Source organism: Gymnoscopelus microlampas (genome assembly GCF_963454915.1).
Source record: "Gymnoscopelus microlampas genome assembly, chromosome: 2".
NCBI classification, from domain to species: domain Eukaryota; kingdom Metazoa; phylum Chordata; class Actinopteri; order Myctophiformes; family Myctophidae; genus Gymnoscopelus; species Gymnoscopelus microlampas.
In genome coordinates, this window is record NC_139939.1 from 11,235,396 (window position 1) to 11,258,131 (window position 22,736).

At 42.8% G+C, this 22,736-nt stretch overlaps 2 protein-coding genes across 2 annotated transcripts in view; one reads left to right on the forward strand and one right to left on the reverse strand.

Moving 5' to 3' along the window:
- The window catches only part of dchs2 (dachsous cadherin-related 2), a gene marked incomplete at its 5' end in the record, with an annotated part of 95,322 nt that overhangs the window by 58,213 nt on the left and 14,373 nt on the right, over positions 1 to 22,736 (reverse strand). The window contains 9 exons of the mRNA XM_084069732.1: positions 1,238 to 1,425; positions 1,913 to 2,154; positions 3,030 to 3,214; positions 8,733 to 9,001; positions 9,924 to 10,113; positions 10,951 to 11,132; positions 11,742 to 11,978; positions 17,664 to 17,895; positions 18,950 to 19,138. Coding sequence (XP_083925858.1) covers positions 1,238 to 1,425; positions 1,913 to 2,154; positions 3,030 to 3,214; positions 8,733 to 9,001; positions 9,924 to 10,113; positions 10,951 to 11,132; positions 11,742 to 11,978; positions 17,664 to 17,895; positions 18,950 to 19,138 — 1,914 coding nt within the window. The remainder of the gene's footprint in view (positions 1 to 1,237; positions 1,426 to 1,912; positions 2,155 to 3,029; positions 3,215 to 8,732; positions 9,002 to 9,923; positions 10,114 to 10,950; positions 11,133 to 11,741; positions 11,979 to 17,663; positions 17,896 to 18,949; positions 19,139 to 22,736) is intronic.
- On the forward strand, positions 4,454 to 6,989 carry LOC311059502 (E3 ubiquitin-protein ligase TRIM39-like). Its single transcript, XM_084077503.1, has one exon. It carries the CDS (start codon positions 4,747 to 4,749, stop codon positions 6,172 to 6,174), a length of 1,428 nt encoding a protein of 475 aa, XP_083933629.1. The 5' UTR covers positions 4,454 to 4,746; the 3' UTR covers positions 6,175 to 6,989.

Genomic DNA, 22,736 nt, shown 5'->3' on the forward strand with positions numbered 1-22,736 from the left:
ACAGAGACAGATTAAAAAACAAAACAAAAAACATGGCAAGAAATTGTTGCTAATGATGTTAACGCCGACAGCACAAAGACACACCACTGATTCAAATAAAAAATCCTTTAGAGCTTATAGATCTGCTATTTTTTTGTGTGATGCTGCGTTCACACCGGTAGCTACAAAAGAAACAAAGCTGCAAAGCGACGCAGCGTATCTGTCGCTGCGTCGCTTTTGAAGTGTTGAACAACCTGCTCGTTGACATAAGCGTGCGTCCGACAAGCGAGAAAAATATAAAGGAAAGCGTAAAGCCTGGGGTTAAAGGGGTTATAAGTGCATTATAAATGCGATTATAAATGCATTATAGACCCGACCTTCAAGTAAAGTGTTACCGCCAGGTGGTCTACAAACGCACCAAACTTGCACAAGGCTGTGACCATTTGCACATACTGTATCTACCTCAAATTCCTCACATGGGCAAACACACCTGGAGCAGAGGAAAATAAATAAACGCTCGCACGCTGAGGGCTCCAATGCGACAGATGCTTTATTAACCCATTAAGACCAGGAAGGCATCTGTATCATTTTTAGATTTCTTTGGCTATTTTTGAGGAAAATAAATTGTGATAATGTGTGCAAATCTTTGAATATATAGATATACATTTTTAACTGACATATTTGCGTCTGCGGGTCCCTGGAACAAAATATTTTGAGATGGAGGGGAGGGGGGGTCCGCGGACAAATACATATCATTTTGGGTGGTCCTTGACATGAAAAACTTTGAGAGCCACTGACACTTAGAAAAAGAAAACTGTTAGGATTTAGAAGACATGTGTAGAATCCCCCAGAAGCAAAGATTTGAGTTAAAAATGTTAAAAAATATAATATGCTCAAAGATTTGCACAAACTTTCAAGATTAAAAAAAAATAAATAGCAGATCTACAAGGTCATAGCGCGGCACTCGGTGCCAAGCTATGACCTTGTAGATCTGCTATTTTTGAATAGCCAAAGTATAAAATAATGGTTTAGGTGGTTACACAGATGCGTTCCCGGTCTTAATGGGTTAAAGCATCTGTCACATTGGAGCCCTCGGCGTGCGAGCGTTTATTTACTTTTCTCTGCTTACTGCTCGTCGCTCTACACCTGCCCAAGTTCGGGTTGGGGAAGTGCATGTCGTTTTCCTTTTTTAAAAACATACCTGGAGAAAGTCTTGGTGATGTTTTTAAAAGGCTTTCGGTTAAGAAACCCGGTGTACCTGAACATTGATCTCCTTGGTGGCGGGCAGGTGGGTGAAGCGGGGGGCGTTATCGTTGACGTCGGTGACCAGGATGTGGACGGTGGCGGTGGCGTTGAGGCGAGGGACGCCCGCGTCCGTCACCATCACCTTCACCACGTGATGACTGTGATGCTCCCTGTCCAACCCCACCCAGTTGATGACCTCACCTGGAGGGAGAGGGAGGGAGAGAGAGAGAGAGAGAGAGAGAGAGAGAGAGAGAGAGAGAGAGAGAGAGAGAGAGAGACACACACACATTTGAAATATTTAGAAGTACAGGATGTACAAAGGACATAAACACTGCCAGTGCAGTTATGTCCAAAACTGTTACATTTCAGGATACAAATTCCAAAATAGCAAAAGTAGCAGATCTACAAGTTCGAAACGCTTGTAGATCTGCTACTTTTGATTATTTTGTGTGACACCGTAGTACGATCAAGTAAGGCATTCATTTATGAAAAAAACACAAGTTAAAACATGTATTTAAGATGTTTCTGCCCGACAGCAACGGTTTCTACATGGCTTTAAAGGGATAGTTCACCCAAAAAAACCTTGACTAATTGATTGGAAAAAGTCATTTTGAGGATGAACTATCCCTTTAGGTAAAATAAATGGGGTACTTCTTCCATCACTGTACTGCAGGTGCCGCCGTAGTACCTGTCTTGGCGTCGATGCGGAAGTACTTGCCCTCCGAGAGCAGTATGTATGAGAGCTGGGCGTTCTTCCCTGAGTCCCTGTCCCTGGCCAGCACGGTCCCCACCAGGCCCTGAGGCGACGGGCCCTCTGACAGCGTGAAGTAGTACGCCTCGCTGCTGAACACCGGCGCGTTGTCGTTGGCATCCAGCACCACCACCACCACAGAGGCTGTAGCCGTCACGTTGCTGCTCTGCACCGCCTCCCTGCCGAGGTTATCAGAAATATTGAAATAACCCACAAAAAAAAAAAGAAAAAACATTTGAGTTAACTGGAATAAATATAAAAACGAGGCTTTACAAAAAAACGATGAGTAACTGAATCGGTATACAAAATACAAAATTAACTAAAACTGACTAAAATCCTAGATAAAATGTCCTTTGTTTTGGTCTTTGTAATTGCATTGTAGTTGCATATGACAGGGGTCTTCAACCTTTTCAGGCCAAGGACCCCCTAGCTGAGAGAGAGATAAAGCAGGGACCCCCTCTATATTGTATAAAATTGTATTTCAGATTAAATTTCCCTCTACACCTATAGCCTCTTTGCCAAAAATAGCCGATCTACAAGCTCACAACGCCTCGCAGCAGATCGGCTATTTTTGGCTAAAGTTCTTCTCAGAAAAGGGGATGCTAGGGTTCAAGTGTTTAATGTAAAGAAAAGAAATATCACACAAAGATTTGGCGGACCCCCTGTAGTAGCTCTGAGGACCCGCTAGGGGTCCCGGACCCCCTGTTGAAGACCCCTGGCATATGAAATCTATGTTCCATTTGTTTAAGTGTCCCAGTTTGAACTTCTTTAAATGGTATATACAGTATATATAAGTATTTTTTTTTGTTACTCAATACTTTCTGACCTTTTTTAATCTAATATGTGACAAATGCCCCATATTTACAATAAACTAAACACTAAAAATAAGTGACACTCTAAAACGAATCAAAACTAAACCAAAACTAAGCCTTTTCACTAAATAAAAACTAAACTAGTAAAACCCTCTTTAAAAAGCTAATTTAAAGCTAAACTGAATTTGAAACTATGAAGTCAAAATGAAAAAAAAGGGGAAAAAAATCAATCCTCTAATAACCTTGCTGTGGCCCGCACTGTGAAGCGGAACATGGCTTGTGTCTCGTAGTCCAGGCTGTCAGAGAGGTAGAGCCAGCCGCTGCTGTGGTGAACCCTGAACGGTGGAGAGGGGAACCCTGCCTCTGGCTCCAGGGAGTATGTGAGGCCCGCGCTGGACCCTCCTCCCCGACTCCCATGGGCCCTCACCTGGACAGAGAGGTGCACAGTGACAAAGTGTTGCTGTCGGGGCAAAAACATCTTATCTCCATATTCTAACTTTTTTTTTTTTTTTCGTAAATTAATGCCCTACTTGATCATATTACAGCGTCACACAAAAGCATCAAAAGTAGCAGATCTGCAAGATTGAAACGGGACACGAAGCGACGCGTCTTGAGCTTGTAGATCTGCTACTTTTGCTATTTTCTTTATTTGAATACTGAAAAGTAATAGTTTTGGACATATGAGGTGTCCACCTGACAGAGACTAAAGTACATTTACTTACAATGGTTTTACCCGCTTTTTTTTTGTCGATTTAGTCGTTTTGCCAATTGATTCCTGCCCACACACAATCGTGTTATTCTACTGACTCACCTGCCAGTGAGGAGTGCCCACCGGGAGGACGTATAGCCTTCATCCAACACAAACCTTTTGACTCCACCACATTTCTAGGAACTGGGGAACCCCCATAACCAAACTTTATGAATTAACCACTTAAAAATAGTGAAAATAGCTGATCTACAGGTTCACCGTGTGTCACTTGTAGATGTGGTATTTTTTTTCTTCTTTTTTTTTTCATTACAGTACAGCAATGCATTAATATTAAAAAGAAAATCTACTTCACTATTTGTAGTATATTAATAATTTTAAAAGCAAGTAGCCCAGTACTTCAACTCAAGTACAAATTTGACTGAGCAACTTTCACTTGTTGAGTAATATTTTTATTTAAATATATGCATTTAACTTTAAATGCTAAAAATAATCACACCCCCCATATAAATGTAACTGTTGGTGTAACATAGATTCAGATTCACTTATTCTCACTTAGATGCACTGGTTAGGTACATATACATGGACATGCAGGTTTCCCCTGCATGTCCACTAGATGTCACTATTGACTCAATTATCAACCTAGAAAGCTGTACATGAACAATGTCAGAGTTAAACAGTGTGAATGGCCATGTTTCCTGTAATAGTAGACATGACATGCAGTGTCACATCATGTATCAAAACCTTATAAAAACACAGAGAAAAAGGAATAGAACAAGCAAGGGGACATGTTGGAGTAGAGAGATAGGAGAAACAAGAACCTGACCATGACAGTGCGTGCGTGCGTGCGTGCGTGCGTGCTTGCATGTGAAATTTGCAACAATTTTATGGTCTGTCAATGCTCCTCCTCTTGCCTGAGTCATCTGACATAAACCAGGAAACAGGGAGGTTGTTATTTTACATTCCTCACTGCCAACACGCGCTCACACACATAGAGAAACGATACGATTCACTTTTAGACCAAACCCAACTTGCAGTGAGGAGGACAGACTGTCTTTCCACAGCTACAGGAGGGAATACTGACCCAGAACACTGGAACCCGCCACTGACTCTGTCAGCTGAATGGACTTTAACAACAACCAGGATTCAAAGTGAAAGTAAACTCCAGGGAACATTCTAGAAAAGGGAGAGTTAATGCGACTGACTGACTTCCTGTATTGAGCAGAGTGTTTGTAGCTTCACTCAGAGACTAAATGGCTTCCAATTCGTCTCTTTCAGAAGAGGATTTTTCCTGTCCTGTGTGTCGTGAAATTTTTAAAGTTCCTGTTGTCCTGTCCTGTAGCCACAGCTTCTGTAAAGAATGTATTCAGAATTGGTGGAGACAGAAGGAAATAAAGGCATGTCCAGTGTGTAGGAAAACTAATTTACTGGATCCTCCACCATGTAACCTGGTTCTGAAGAACCTGTGTGAGGCCTTCATAAAGGAGAGACATCAGAGAGCTTCAAAACGTCAGAGAACTTCATCAGGGTCTGAGGATCTCTGCAGTCTGCATGCTGAGAAACTCAAACTGTTCTGTCTGGTTTGTCAACAGCCAGTGTGTGTTGTGTGTCGAGATTCTAAAAAACACACCGGCCACAGTTTCAGACCCATCGATGAGGCTGCACTGGATCACAAGGAGAAAATCCAGAAGTCACTGGAGACTTTAAAGGAGAAACTGGAGGTTTTTAATAAAGTTAAAACAAACTCTGACCAAACAGCAAAACACATTAAGGCCCAGACCCGGCACACAGAGAGGCAGATTAAGGAACAGTTTAAGAAGCTTCATCGGTTTCTACAAGAGGATGAGGAGGCCAGCATCACTGCACTGAGGGAGGAAGAGCAGCAGAAGAGTCAGATGATGAAGGAGAAGATTGAGGGTCTGAACAGAGACATATTAACCCTTGCAAAGAACATCAGAGCCATAGAGGAGGAGCTGAGAGCTGAACACATCTCATTCCTGCAGAACTACAAGACCACAATGGAAAGAGTTCAGTTCACACTGCAGGACCCACAGCTGGTCTCAGGACCACTGATGAACGTGGCCAAACACCTGAACAACCTGACCTTCAGAGTCTGGAACAAGATGAAGGACATTGTCTCTTACACTCCTGTCATTCTGGACCCCAACACTGCCCATCCAGGATACACCTTGTCTGATGATCTGACCAGTGTGAGATGGGGAGAGAGACAGCAGCTTCCTGACAACCCTGAGAGGTTTGACCACTATGGCTTTGTCCTGGGTTCTGAGGGCTTTAACTCAGGGACTCATAGCTGGGATGTTGAGGTTGGAGACAATGCAGACTGGGGAGTGGGTGTGTTACCAGAGTCTTACCAGAGGAAGGGACAAGGAAGAGGTCAACTCTGGATAATAAGGTTCTCTAAAGGTAAATACGGAGCAGACTCCTTACCAGGGTCAAGCACTGATCTCTCACTGAAGCAGAATCCTCAGAGGATCAGAGTCCAGCTGGACTGGAATGAAGGAAAGCTGTCATTCTCTGATCCTGATACTAACACACACATACACACTTTCACACACACTTTCACTGACACACTCTTTCCATACATTTACAATTGGGATGATACTGTCCCTCTGAAGATGTTGCCAGGGAAGGTCAGTGTAACTGTGGAACAATGCAGTTAGACATGATGATGATGATGATGATGATGATGATGATGATGATGACATTTAGAATATTACTCAGTTTAGAATCTATATGATTGTGTTGTGGTCAATGACAATCAAAATGACAAAAGTGTTTCCTAAAATAATGGTTCTTAAACTTTGTCAAGGACCCCCAAATTGATATGTATTTGACGTGGACCCCAATCTTAAAATATCTGGTGGCAGGGATTTACGTAAAAAACAAAAAGCAAAATGTTTCAAAACATTTCCGATACTCATTATTTCCTAATCCCCTGATTTTGTATTTTATATTACAATCATTAGTTCCTCATCCACTTGTTTTTGTATTTTATATTACAATCATTAATTCCTCATCCACTTGTTTTTGTATTTTATATTACAATCATTAGTTCCTCAGCCACTTGTATTTTACATTACATTAAAATTGTGTTCATAAATAAGACTTGTAGAAATGATTAGCTGACTCCTGAAGCGCCCACCACCACTTACAGTATAAACTGTGAGTAGCCTATTTTGAGCGTGCACTGGAGGATCAGGGGCCCGTTCTAAATAGCCTGCATCAGGGCCCACTGTTACTACGTTACACCACTGATCCTGACTGAACCTGTGTCTAATTATCAGGTTGTGATTCTCTGCCTGATCCCTGATGGCTACATTAGTCTTCACTGTTTGATCTCCTGCTTCTGATCCTTGACTGTAATATGGATTAAATCTTGAATTCCTGCCTGATCGTCTCTGTGTTGAACTGTCTGAGTCACTGAACGCTACATACATAGTTAATATTTACAATAAATAGGTTGACTATCCATGTTTTATTGTAAAATATCATATCATGAGTCAAACTAATTCACTTGATGCTATCCCTCCTCTATAATGACTGATGTCAGTAACATCACATTATTATTTAAATTTTGTATCAAAACAAAGACATTTTTACTCTTTCTCATGCAGTGATTTGCAGGGCTTTTAACGTTGATAAATTGCCTACATTTTGGTACTACTAGCAATTCATAATTCCAGTATATTCTGTATTCAGATATGACTTATTCATATCACGTTCTGATCTGCCTATAGAGACAGGCAAGACTTGGCCACAGGCATAACTTCACAATGTCACTACCCAAATGAATGTATTAGCTGTTGAAAGAGAAAAAAGGTGATTCAACAACGTTCAGTCAGCCAAGTGACTAACCGTACTAACTGACTTACCAGAAAACACAGCAGAAATATATGAATATGTTCTGTTGCTACTGTTAAAGTTCTCTTTAAAAGAGTTGACATTATTTATTTCTATATTGTACAGATCAGTTTTAATTGTCCTAAAGGAGTAGTTCACCAAAACAAATCTTATTTTCTATCAATTGCACACCCCATGAAGCCTCAGATTCATGGATTCTTTTTAGTTTTTCTCGCATTCCTATGCCAATAATTTGATTACCGGCGGAACGATGCTAATGTATCCGGTAGGAGACACAAAGTAGACTCTTTGTGTCTCCTACCGGAAATACTCCCGGTCATCAAATTATTGGCTTAGGAAAGCGACAAAAAAATAAATAATCCATGAATTCAAGGCTTCATGGGGTGTGTAATTGATGGGTGAACTACTCCTTTAGGATGAAAGGCAGAGTGACAAGACTGTAGTGATGATGTCCCCAAGAGACAAATGCTGGAGCTGCTCCATAGATGGTGAATAATGGAATGGTGATTTAGCTATGAACTCAGAGCAGTAAGGCTAAGTAAATACATTAAAGCAGGGGTCTTCAACAGGGGGTCCAGGACCCCTAGGGGGTCCTCAGTGTTACTTCAGGTTGTCCGCCAAATCTTTGTGTGATTTTTTTTACCTTAACCACTTGAACCACTTTTTCTGAGGAGAACTTTAGCCAAAAATAGCAGATCTACAAGCTCACAATATCTCGCGCTGCAAGGCATTGTGAGCTTGTAGATCGGCTATTTTTGTCAAAGAGGCTATAGGTGTAGAGGGAAAAAAGACTACCGTATTTTCCACACTATAAGGCGCATCTGAGTATAAGGCGCACCTTCAATAAATGTATTATTTTCATATATTGGGCGCACCGCATTATAAGGCGCATCCGCACTATAAGGCGCACTGACGGTGCGCCTTATAGTGCGGAAACCAAGGGAACCAATATTGATACATATATAAGGCGCATCGGATTATAAGACGCATCCGCACTATAAGGCGCACTGACGGTGCGCCTTATAGTGCGGAAAATACGGTAAGTAAAAAAATACTTTAATCTGAAACACAATTTTATACAATATAGAGTAGGGGGTCCCTGCTTCATCTCTCTCTCAGCTAGGGGGTCCCTGGCCTGAAAACGTTGAAGACCCCTGCATTAAAGAAAAACTCATGTGGATGTCATATTAACAATTCTATGAGCCCACACAGTTCAGTGTCAAATGGGCATCAGCTCATTTAAAGTGTTAATACTCTGATTTCCAGTTTGGGGAGACAGTTTGAGACACGATTCGATATCATTTGAATAGCACAATATAAATGTTTTAATTTTAAATTAAAACAAATACCCGCTCACCTGGATGACCCGTGCGTCCCTGCGGTACCCCTCCCCGATCTCCACCTGGTACGCCAGGGTCTCGAACGCCAGGGCGTCGTCGTCTTCGGGGGCGTGGGCACGCTCCACGTGGACCGCCAGGGTCAGCGTGGAGCTGAGAGGCGGGACCCCCTCGTCCTCCGCCACGATCTCCAAGCTGAACGTCCGCCGGGGGTCCGAGGAGTGCAGGGTCCCGTTTAAGGTCACGGTGCCGAGGTGGCGGTCGACGGCGAACATCGCCCCCGTGTCCCCTAGTGGTGGAAAGTAACTAATTACATTTCGTCTCGGAAACCTCGTTATGTCCAAAAACTACTTTTAAGGATTCAAATTCAAAAATAGCAAAAGTAGCAGATCTGCAAGCTCAAAACTCGTCGCTTCACGTCGCATTTCGAGCTTGTAGATCTGCTGCTTTTGATACTTTTGTGTGACGTTGTAGTATGATCAAGTAGGGCATTAACCCATTAAGACCTGGAACGCATCTGTGTCACTTTAGATTTCTTTGGCTATTCAAAAATATCAGATATACAAGCTCATAGCGCGGCACCGAGAGCTTGTAGATCTGCTATTATTGAAAAATCTTGAAAAAAAAGAAAGGTTAGACTTTTTTTCAAAAAACTGTTAGGATTTAGAAAACATTTTAAAGAATCGTCTCAGGTCTTAATGGGTACATTTTTGAAAAACCACAAAAAGTTAGAACATGGAGATAAGAGGTTTCTAGCCCGACAGTAGTCTCGCATAGCCAGACATGTTTTATGCTGCTACTCTACTACATTAGGGGCAAATGTCATACTTATTACTCCACTGCAATTATTTGAAAAACGTTGGTTAAAAGTTACTTTGTACTGTATATTTATAGAATTATTACAAAGCCTATTTTATACTCACAGCGTGTCGTGATGCCTATGCACTGTGAGCTTGTATATCTACTATATAGATTATGACACATGTTTTTAACTTTTGAAAAAACTTGAGAAAAGTGACAACATCAAGCAAGCAAACATGTTGATGCCAATACAATACTTGTGTACTATCTATTACTAGCAAAAAATGTTTCCAGGATTCAAATATCAAAAACAGCAGATCTACAAGCTCAAAATGTGGTGCGAGAGCTTGCGGATCTGCTATTTTTGATGATGTACTTGAGAAAAATAAAATCAAGGTTACTTCTCCCACCAGTGTCGTCGCCGCCCTCTCCTGGGCGGAGGCGGTAGCGCGTCCTCCCGTTGGCACCGCTGTCAGCATCGTGGGCGTGGGCGACGAACAGGACGGTGCCCGGGGGCGTGTTCTGGGACAGGCTGACGTAGTCGCTCGCTCTGGGGAAGACCGGCGCGTTGTCGTTGACGTCTGCGATGGTGATGTTGACCTGCGCATAGGAGATGCGTCAGTTCATTGAATAGGCTCTATGCACAGCAGCCATTTTGGAGAAAAATTGGGTCTCTTCTGACTTCCTTCACAGGTGTTACCAATGCTGCTAATGAAGGCTCTGTTCCATTCTGGTCAAACAGAGTCAGGGTGCTGATATTGTGCATGTTGGCTCACTAGAAATACTAGTGGGTCTCAAAGTGTGGTCCAGGGACCCTCATGGTTCCTTGAGAGGGTGTAACTCTGAGAGTTATGGGGGTCCTTGAAATTAAAAAGTTTGAGACACTAAATGGAACAGAGCCTTCATTAGAATCATTGGTAACACCTGTGAAGGAAGCAAGGAAGAGGCCCAATTTCTGTCCAATATGGCTGCTGTGCATACAGCCTATTAATCGATTTAGAAGGTGTCGTAATTGATATTTATTTGGTTAACGTTGTTGAAAAGAGAAAGCTATTCTGATAAAGTTATTCTGATAATAATTGCTAGAGAGCAGGGGTCTTCAATGTTTTTCAGGCTAAGGACCCCTTAGCGGAGAGAGATGAAGCAAGGACCCCCTACTACATGTTGGATTCATGTTAATGTGTATTTTCAGACATTTAACCACTTAAACCCTCAATCCTTTGCAAACTTGACCTTTGGCTCTGTACTTGTTCTACTCTTTTTTTCCCTCCACACCAAACCTCCTCGCCGGAAATAGCCGATCTACAAGCTCACAACGCATTTGTGACACGTTTTGAGCTTGTAGATCGGATATTTTCGGCAAATGATATAGGGATGCGTTCAAGTGGTTAATGTAAAAAATGTATTCTGGCTGATTCCGGCTGGTCGCAGGCCTACCTGTGTGCTGCTGTAGACGGGAGGGGAGGTGGAGGTGTACGCCTGCAGCACCAGCAGCACGTACGGCTGGGTCTCGTGGTCCAGAGCGAGGCTGCTGCTGATCCCCCCGGACTCTGGGTCCACCCGGAACATTCCTACAGGGTCTCCTGAGGAGATCCGGTACCGCACCGGTTCTACCGAGTCTGGACACAAGACACAAGGAATCAAAGTCATTGATGCTTGAGAGTCGTTTATCAGCACATAGATCGTGTTTCGTTTTTATTTCTTAATTACCATCCCTATTCACATTTTTGGTGATCAAGATTCTCTACAATCTCTACAAACTATTTTTTTTTGGAGCGGGGCAGCGTTTTGGATATTATGTCCAGAGAACTCGCACACAGCGTTTACTGATGCCGGCAACATTCTAACCTATCAACCGTTGCTGTGCTCGAACGTCCTGCTCATCCCGGTGTTAATAGTGCAAATAGCTTGGCTGAAACAACGTAAACATGCACTTCTCATGGTTGTGGTAACCATTCAATAATTATAATTAGTAATTAGTACTTTCTACTTTTGGTACTTTAAGTACATTTTGATACCAATACTTTTGGTACTTTAAGTACACTTTGATACCAATACTTTTGTACTTTAAGTACATTTCGAAATTCCGGACTTTTACTTGTAACAGTTTTTCGACATTGCAGTATTGATACTTTTACTAAAGTAAAAAAAAAGGTAGTACTTTTACCACCACTGGCAGAATGGCACTGAGAGCTGCAAAAAAAACACAATGCCTAGACATTACTCACTGGCAGGGTTGATGGCTTCCACTCTGCCCACAGAGGTTCCGGGCGGGACGTCCTCGGGGACGGTGAAGGCGTAGCGCGAGCTCTGGAAGAGCGCCGGGGCCTGGCCGCCACGCGCCACGCTGACGGTGACCTGGGCAGGGCGAGCCGAAGTCCCACCCGCACCGTCCTGGGCCGAGACGGAAAGCCGGACACTGGCCGCGCCCAGGTGTGTCAGAGTGGAGGCGAGGTACAGCACTCCTGCGGGGAGTACGGACGTATAGGTTAGCGCAGGGGTCTTCAACAGGGGGTCCGGGACCCCTAGGGGGTCCTCAGAGTTACTACAGGGGGTCCGCCAAATCTTTGTGTGATAGAATATTTATTTTTACAATAACCACTTGAACCCTAGCATCCCTATTCTCAGAGGAACTTTAGCCGAAAATAGCCGATCTACAAGCTCACAACGCCTCGCGCTGCGAGGCGTTGTGAGCTTGTAGATCTGCTATTTTCGGCAAAGAGAGGGGGGAAAAAGAGGTACAGAGTGAAAGTTTACTTAATATTGCCGGTTTAAGTGGTTAAATGTCTGAAAATAACATGAAACCAGCATCTATGAAAAGCTTTAATCTGCAACACAAGTTTATGCAATATATAGTGGGGGTCCCTGCTTCATCTCTCTCTCAGAGAGGGGGTCCTTGGGCTGAAAAGGTTGAAGACCCCTGGGTTAGCGTTTTGTGGTGGTGGAAGAAATACTAAGACATTGTTGCTTCACTAAACCCAGTAGCTTTCCCAGTGTATTTGTTTTTGGATTTTCTGTACAGCACTTTGGTAACCCTGAAAAAGTTGTAAAATGTGCTATATAAATAAAGTGGATTGGATTGGATTGCGACCGGGAACACATCTGTGTCATTCATTTTCAGATTTCTTTGGCTATTTAAAAAATAGCAGATATACAAGCTCATAGCGCGGCACCGAGTGTCTTCGATATAACATTATCATGGTTCAGCAGCCTCTTAGTTGGGTCATTTATGGCACTTCCGTGACCGCGGAGAGCGAAGGTCCGTTTCTCAATGGATTTGTCATCTAGGAGGGTTATTAAACAAATTTAGCCGGGGTGTCTTTTTTAAAACGGCGGGGAAAATTTGTGGGAGACCAAGATCCAAAATGGCTGCCGTGAAAATGAACTTTTTAATGGTTTGACCTACAATGATGCACAATACATGGTTTCAGAGCTTATTTTGGTCAAGGAATACATATATGGTGTTTATATAATGATTTGACCTATTGTCGACCTTCAAATGCAAGATGGCTGCCAATTATGAGCTCCAAAAGGGAGTTTTTTCAAAATCGTCACAGAGCCTTCATATTAGGCTCAAATGAAAGCTCTGCTCATGATGAGTTGAATAATATACAGTATAAGTACACAGAAGTAATCTCTGAGGTCAATAAAGTCAATGTTTGTGTGTAAACAGCAGTTGCTGATTTGCGGTTTCCCATTAAATAGGGTAGGCTACTGAGAATATGGTGTCCAGTTCATCCCATCACATTTTCATAATGAACCAAAAATAAATGAGCTCTATAGCCTAACATAAAATAGTATTCTGTATGCAAAGCTAGAAAGGTTAGTTGCTTGAGGTGAATTTAAAGGTCAACTCATTTGTCACCCTTATTTTGTAGTATTGCTCCCAGTGTTTCCTGTCTGTCTTCCTTGCCTTGTCTAACCAGTCTTGTGATTTTGTCAGTGTTTCCACCTGTGTCCTCCTAGTCCCCCAGCCTATCCCAGTGTTGATTGTCAGTTGAGTTCACCTGTGTCCTGTTATTCCCTGTCTATTTAAGCCCTGTGATTGCATTGTGTTCTTATTGGTCTGTAGACCTTTGTCATGTGAGGTTTTTAGTCGTTGTTCTTTGCGCTCAAGAATCTTGGAAGTGATTTTGGATAAGAACCTCTCGCCAGAGCAGGATGCACAGCACGCCCTGTCTGTAGTGCTTTCCTCGTAGTGCTTGGTCTACCAACCCCTCCACTACTACCCCTGCTGTAACCAGAGTGTCTGCCATTCCAGAGCCCTTGAATCGCTTGTAGATGGCATAGATGTACTGTAGGACATCAGCTGGAGGTACGAGGATTGGGAGGATGTCCTTGAACATTTCTGGATTCTCTGCCTTGAGCTCAGTGAGCATCTTGTAGGTGGGCAGGTCACCTTCAAGAAAGGAGAATGGAATATTCTTCTGCCACATGGCCTCCACATGTTCCACCATGATGTCATTCACCACTGACTGACTTGAAGGTTCATTGTATGCTGTGTGGTAATAAGGCTTGCTCTTGTTGGGTGGTGGATGACAGCAGGACTGGGCACCACTGTATCCTGGAACTCGCTGCTCTTCAGGTGGTGGTCTTGTACCATGATTGTCTACACGAGACAGTGCATGTATCACAGAGCGAGCACACTGCGGAGCTCTGCTATCAACCTGGGAGTAAATGTCCATGGCATGACAAGGAGTAAAGATCTGGTAGACACTCTGCACAAGAGCGGTGTCTGCATCAGCTTTGCAGACACACTGCTCCTCTATGACCATTGGGCTCTGATGGATGTGGAGGCATCAGCAACCTGCCCACACAAGATCGCAGACAGCAAGCCAGCTATCGTGATCATCGACAATGACGACTTCAAGATTGACACTATGACAGGTGACTCTACAGCAGTCCATCGAACAAATGTCATGTACATGCAGCCAGAGAGCTATGAAAAGAAACCAGGCAAAGAGACTGCTGAAACGCTCACCAAGAAGAAGGAAATCTCTGCACAGCTAAAGCAGAAGTGTGCGGAACTGACAAAGGTTTGCCAGTACAGATGCCCCCCCTGGTAGCAAGAGTGAGTCACCTGCTTGTCCCAGGGTAGATCCACCAGTGGATGGGTCAGCTCCGCAGCGTGCTCGCTCTGTAATACATGCACTGTCTCGTGTAGACAATCATGGCAGAAGACCACCACCTGAAGAGCAGCGAGTTCCAGGATACAGTGGTGCCCAGTCCTGCTGTCATCCACCACCCAACAAGAGCATGCCTAATTACCACACAACATACAATGAACCTCCAAGCAAGTCAGTGGTGAATGACATAATGGTGAAACATGTGGAGGCCATGCGGCAGAAGAATATTCCATTCTCCTTTCTTGTTGGTCACCTGCCCACCTACAAGACGTTCACTCAGCTCAAGGCGGAGAATCCATTAATGTTCAAGGACATCCTCCCAATCCTCGTAACTTTCCACCAGCTGATGTCCTACATCTATGCCATCTACAAGCGATTCAAGGGCTCTGGAATGGCAGACGCTCTGATGTCCAAGATTCTTGAGCACAAAGAACAACAACTAAAAACCTCACCTCGCATGACAACAGACCAACAAGACCACAGTGCAAACACAGGGCTTAAATATACAGGGATTAACAGGACACAGGTGAACTCAACTGACAATCAACACTGGGATAGGCTCGGGGACTAGGAGGACACAGGCGGAAACACTGACAAAATCACAAGACTGGTTAGACAAGGCAAGGAAGACAGACAGGAAACACTGGGAGCAATACTACAAAATAAGGGTGACAAATGAGTTGACCTTTAAATTCACCTCAAGCAACTAACCTTTCTAGCTTTGCATACAGAATACTATTTTATGTTAGGCTATAGAGCTCATTTATTTTTGGTTCATTATGAAAATGTGATGGGATGAACTGGACACCATATTCTCAGTAGCCTACCCTATTTAATGGGAAACCGCAAATCAGCAACTGCTGTTTACACACAAACATTGACTTTATTGACCTCAGAGATTACTTCTGTGTACTTATACTGTATATTATTCAACTCATCATGAGCAGAGCTTTCATTTGAGCCTAATATGAAGGCTCTGTGACGATTTTGAAAAAACTCCCTTTTGGAGCTCATAATTGGCAGCCATCTTGCATTTGAAGGTCGACAATAGGTCAAATCATTATATAAACACCATATATGTATTCCTTGACCAAAATAAGCTCTGAAACCATGTATTGTGCATCATTGTAGGTCAAACCATTAAAAAGTTCATTTTCACGGCAGCCATTTTGGATTTTGGTCTCCCACAAATTTTCCCCGCCGTTTTAAAAAAGACACCCCGGCTAAATTTGTTTAATAACCCTCCTAGATGACAAATCCATTGAGAAACGGACCTTCGCTCTCCGCGGTCACGGAAGTGCCATAAATGACCCAACTATCTTCCACTTAAAATAGGGAAAGAGGGCCAAAAATAGCCAATCTACAAGCTCACAATGTGTCACAACGCAACACATTGTGAGCTTGTAGATCTGCTGTTTTCACAGAATGTTTCGCCCCCAGAATAGGGGACTCTAGGCTTCATGCGGTTAACCCTTTCTAACCATTAGGAGCGGTCGGCCACCAGGTGGCGCTCAGGGACCAGCTCCAGCTCTGAGGTGGGTGCATCACCTTCATCTCTACCAGGGCTGCAATGTTTGCTTGTTTTTTATATTTTTTTAAATGTGTATATATCAAGAAACCGCTAAACCCCTTCAGCATTATTTTAAACTTAGTGAAAATAGCAGATTTACAAGTTCACAACGCATTGCGATTGTGAGCATTGTGAGCTTGTAAATTGGCTATTTTCACTTCACCTATAACGAAATGCCCAAAATAGGGTTTGATTATATGGTCAATTATTTTATAAAATTACAGATTATCGATCGATATCTTTTGTATATGTTACGAGTGTGAGTATGCAGTAGAGTTGTGTGTCAGTGTGTGTGGGGTTTATGTCAGAGTATGTGTGGGGATTGTGTGAGTTGAGTGTTCACTTCCAGGTGCTGAGCATTTCCTGATTGCTGGCTGCCAATCACCCTTGCTTCTGGTGATTGGGTGGAGAAGACTGGAGAAGACTATTTAAGATCTGTGAACACCTGTGGTCTCTGGCAGCACTTGCAGTAGTGCTGTCCACCCACACACACTCTCTTTGTGTTTAAGTTACTGCATTTTGAGTTATTTTGTAAATGTGTATCATGTGAAAGCAATGGGCCACGGAAGCCAGCTTTTTGTATAAAGTCATGTTTTGTTAGATTATAGTAGAGTAGAGAATCTAGGACTCTACTTTATTTTGTGTTTGTCAGGTTAGTGTTTAACACTTAAGATTAGGTTTAGGACTGTTATGATTATTTCCCTGATTTGCTCCGTGTGTCCTATGCTTTTGGCTAAAGTGTCGCTAAGTATTTTATTTTCTGTAAATATCTTAAGCTATTAATAAAAATGGGTTTCACTCCCAATTTATGTTGCATCCCTTCTTCCTCTAGACTATAGGGACGTAACAGTATAATTGATCAAATCGATTATTTTATTTATGTATATGTTTTATTTCACAGGGACAATACAAAAAACTATCAAGTTATAAAAAACATGAAACCATTGCATTGTATGTGGGTTTCTAGCCGGGGCTAACTTGCAACCCCAGTCCCTTAAACCCCAACATCCATATTGATAGCTGATCGACAAGCTGTGAGCTTGTTGATCTGCTATTTTCAGCGAAGGCTTTCCCCACAATAACAGAAAACTGAAGAAAAAAACACACGTATAGAGCCCTGAGGGACCCCTATCAACCATATAGGGCAGAGTTTCTCAGTGGACTTGAATTCATGGATATTTTTTGCTTTTGTCACATTCCTAAGCCAATAATTTGATGACCAGCGGACCGGTAGGCCGGTAGGAGGCACGAAGGAGACTCATTGTGTCTCCTACCGGAACCACTGCCGGTCATCAAATTATTGGCTTAGGAATGCGACAAAAACAAAAAAAATATCCATGAATTCAAGTCTCCATGGGGTGACTAATCGATAGGAAAATAGTCATTTTGGGGGTGAACTATCCCTTTAAGTGGTCAACTCTTAACCTCTAGTCTACATCCTCATCTCTACCTACCGGTGTTTTTATCCAGAGTGAACAGCGTGGACAGGTCCCCAGGTAGGAGGTGGTAGGTCACCAGTCCGAAGTGCTCAGCGTCGCGGTCGGTGGCCACGACGGTGAGGATCTCTGAGCCCGGCGGGGCGTGGCTGCTGATGCTGGTGGCGTACTGCTCCGGGTCGAACACTGGACGGTTGTCGTTCAGGTCCAACACCTCCACGTGCACATAAGTCTGAGCGCTCAAACCCCCCTGATGAATTACAAAATGGATGTTAAATCATTTTAACAAGTTACTGTACAATCCAGGCTTTATTAGTGGAGTCTGAAGTGAAACCTCAAGTCCACGACCATTCTCTGACTAAGATGTTTTGATGATTGATTTGACCTTTTGAAAGAGATTTAGCCCCCAGGACTTCGGTAGAACAGAATCAAAATGATAATATGAGTGGCGTTTTGGACTTTGTGGACAGATTTTCTTATATTGTTTTGCTGTTGTTACGAGGAGTCTTTCTGATTCTGAGACTCTGATTAATTCCATTCATTCAAGTGTTTTCTTCATTTTTGGATTCTGGATTCACCGTAAACTCTGCACGAGTCAAAGACAACACCGTCAGGTAAACTAACTACTCCTTTGAGGGGTGATAGGGATGAAAGTTAACATGTACAGCATGTGATAAATCACTTTTGCTTCCTGACTCCTTCAGACTCATTGGGTTCCGGTTTCATGACGCAGATTCCGTTTCCGGTTCTCATTTTTTTCCCGCGGTCATTTTCGGCCAGAATAGGGAAAGTCACGGTTTTTCACACGGTAGAAAAAACGAACGGAGAGGTCTACGTCTACTCTCTTTGGTCTGGGTGACGATCAGTCATCGTAGTCGTGTATAACATCGTATTTTAACCCGATCAGAGATTGTCGAAAACGTAAACATCCGGTTATGACCGGATGTCACGTGAGCCTGTTTGGGAGAGGGCGAGCGAGTCAACGAGGTGATCAATGGCTCGATTTGCTGCTCTCTACTGGTAGAACTGTCGTATGAGTTGCATACTGCATATAGACAAGCTATTTGAAAATTAAATTACAAAATAACAAAACAAAAAAAAAACGAAAATTGCTGGCACTGGGGGAGTACTTTATGAAAATACTCTGGCACTGAAAAAGTTAACCACTTAAGCCCTATATACTTAGTGCGTGACGAACAGTGAAAATAGCTACATCTACAACACGTTGCATAGTGTGTGAGGTTCTAGATCTACTATTTCCTCTATATTTTGATGGAAAGTTACATTTTTGGAAGTTCACTCACTGGATCTTGAGCTTTGACTAGAATGTCATACGCGGTGTGTCCTGCGTCTCGGTCGATGTCCTGTGACACACACAGCTCCCCTGTGTCTGGGTTGATGTGGAACAGAGGCTTGTCCTGCTTGTCAAAGCCCTCAGACAGAGAGTAGCGAACGCTGCCGAATTCAGGAGTGTCTGCATCTGTGGCAACGACCTGAAGAGGAGACGAATACAGACAGTAGATCTGGTCACATTGTACAGTAGCTTGACTCCAATGTATATCTGTTAACCTGTGTATTAACCTTTGGAAATGTATTGTAAAGTACATAATAGTGTCTTAAGGGAACATCTTATTTACTTGTGTACTACAAATCGGTACACATTATCTCTGGCGTCATGTGATCAGATTTGTCAGATTCCGGTCCAATTTGATATGAGCCAAGACCAAAATAGCAAGACATGCCATCTCCGGTTTACTTCCCGTATCTGCGTGAAGTAGTCGGACGCCTTTTTAGGAGAGCGGAAGCAGGTTGGAGTCTATTCATTCCAATCATTCCAGAGTGAACGTGAACACAGCTGAACAAAATGTTGGACCCGATCGTCACAAGCCACACAATATTCCCAAGATTTTAATACTAAAATGTTTTTTTTTCAGAGAGACAAAACAAGAGAAAATCTACTTTGTCGACCTTTCTCCGTCCCAGCAACACACTCTCGCGGGATCTAGCACCAGTAAACATAGGACGTTCGCAAGATTTGCCGTCAGACCGGATTAAATCAACCATCTTTGATACTGTATGACTGCCTCCACATTTTGGGGCGGAGACATACGGCTCAGTTATTATTATTATTATTATTATTATTATTTGTGATTTTCATATCGCAGTCTTTAACATTTATTATTTACCAGACATCTGCATGCGTAGACTACATACTGTAATTCTGCACTGGCAGTATTTAGGTCAAACATCTACAGTATCTAACATTTTCAGAAAGATCATCTCCTGCCAGACAGGATGTAAATAGCACCCTACAGTCATAAAGTGAAGTCCATAATCACGGATAAACGAGCCACAGCCGGTACAGAATGAAGACCAGAGCTAATCAGTCTAGATAAAGACGTGCATCAAATCCAACACAAGTCCTTTGATCTAAGTTTACGACCACATGGCGGCCGTTTCATCGGCTGCCAAATGCAACCGTTCATAATATGGGTATGTTTGTAATGACTCATACAGTGTGTGTACACGTTGTGGCGCCTGTCATAAAGGTGATATCATCTTGGACTTTATGGACCATACACAGAGGCAGATTAAGAGTTTACAGGTCAATGTCTAAGCAGGAACTACCCGACATGCCCTTAGGTCTAATTTACACCCCTGCATCTGGTCCCAGCTAGGAGAACTACAAGCTCACATCGTGTTTAATTTTTGGAAAAATATCGAAAATGTTACGAAAACGTTTACATAAAATCTTTCCTTCTGGGGGTCCGTGGCAAAACCTTTTCAGATGGGGGTCTGTGGCCAAATACATATAATTTTGGGGTCCTTGGCACGAAAAAGTTTGAAAACCATTGTCCTAGAGGAATGTGTTGTGGAACCTAAAGTCTTTCCCTTAAGATTGACTGCTCTGGTCCTTTTTGTTACTGATGCAGATCTCACAATGACTGCAGTTAGTGTCAGTCCAAGGTCAGTGTGTCTATTGGTCATTAGTGTTGGCACAGTGTCAGCTGACTCACCACAGTGACTCAGCAACATGGTCAGCTCACATTTTTACCAACATGTTGAGTACAGCAGTGGTTCTCAAACCTTTTCATGCCCATTATGTATTTGGCCGCGGACCCCCATTTGAAAGGTTTTGTGCCATGGCCCCCCAGTAGAGAAGATTATTTTTTTATATTAAAAAAATAATAACTAAAATAGCAGTGCTGTGAGCTTGTAGATCTGCTATTTTTGAATAGCCAACGTATAAATGGTAAATTTATATAGCGCTTTTATCCAAAGCACTTTACATTGATTGTGCCATTAACCCATTCACACACACATTCATACCGATGGCGGAGGAAACCATGCAAGGCACCAACCTGCTCATCGGGTCATCGGGAGCAATTAGGGGTTCAGCGTCTTGCTCAAGGACACTTCGACACTAACTCTAGGGGAGCGCCCCAGCCCGGGATCAAACTGGGAACCTTGCGGTTTTCCAGTTCACTCTACCCGGCCACTCTACCCCTGAGCCACTGCCGTCCCGTATAAATGGATAAAGTGGTTCAAATGATTGTGCCAATGGAGAACAGCACAACCTTCTCACTTTTTGTTATCTTTTTATAATGTTGTTGTTGATTGTTCCAATCTGCACCAAGTATTACCCCTATTTTTACATTTTTTTTCTCCAAATTTAGATATTATGCCAATTTTGTTATATTTTTGTGGTCTTTTTCTGCCTTTATTTCGATACATACAGTGTAAATTGACAGGAAACAGGGACGAGAGAGGAGGAGTGACTCGTAGCAAAGGTCCACCGGGCTCGGGAATCGAACCCGCCTTAACTACTACTAGGCCATCGGCCAACAACACTTTCCTATTTCTTCAGTAAATCAAACGGATTCCCTGTCAAACGTATACAGCGTCTATGTTTAGAGTGGTTAAGGGTTCTTTTGTAATGGTTTCTATTAGTGCCAGGCTAGCAGGGAGGTACCAGGCATCAGAGCTGTCATATCACACACACACACACACACACACACACACACACACACACACACACACACACACACACACACACACACACACACACACACACACACACAGTTTCACCGGAGAGAGTCAGCTAGCGTCCTTAGGGTCAACACTGATGTCTTTGTGCATAGAGAGAATAACAAGTACTGTTGTTGAGATGTGTAAGTAAGAGAGAGAGAGAGACAGAGAGAGAGAGAGAGAGCTTAACTGTCCAACCATGTCCAACCATATGATAGTGGTGACTGTTTTGCTCCCACATCAGGCTCAAATCTCTGACACAAATCTCTGACATCTCTGACACAAGCCGTGTCAGTTGTTTTAACCCATTTAGACCGGGAAAGAATACAAAAAAATTGCAGATCTACAAGCTCATAGCGCGGCACCGAGTGCTTGTAGATCTGCTATTTTTGAAAAATCGTGAATATTTGTGCAAATCTTTGAATATATAGATATATATATATTTTTTTTTAAAGCAAACGTTTGTAACTGAAATCTTTGCTTCTGGGGATTCTACAAATGATATGTATTTGGCCGCAGACCCCCATCTCAAAATATTTAGTTCCAGGGACCCCCAGAAGCAAAGATTTGAGTTAAAAATGTTCACCGTAAAAAATATATATACCGTAAATTTCGGACAATAAGCCGCGACTTTTTTCCCATTTTTCGACCCTGCGGCTTATATAACGGTGCGGCTTATCTATGGATTTTTACAGCTAACGGCCACTAGGGGACATCCTAAATATATGGATTTTACAGGTTACAGTCCACCACTATATAAATAAAGTTTATTATTATTATTATCTAATGTTAACCCCCCCCAACCTCCTCGGGGCTCCGCTCCGATCCCCCCCGCGCACCTCTCGGTCCGCACACCGCTCAGAAAAAAGAAAAGTATTTTGTTGCGTGTCTAAATCACTTTCTCTTTTATCCCAAATGCGTCCCAATCAGTACCCACCATAGAGGCAAGGCAGGCGGCCGCCTGCCCAACTAAAATCTTTAGTTCTTAGAATAGCATTTAAGATTTTTTTCACTGCCTGTTTTTCAGTCTTTTACTTTATTTTCTAGGGTATGCTACAGATG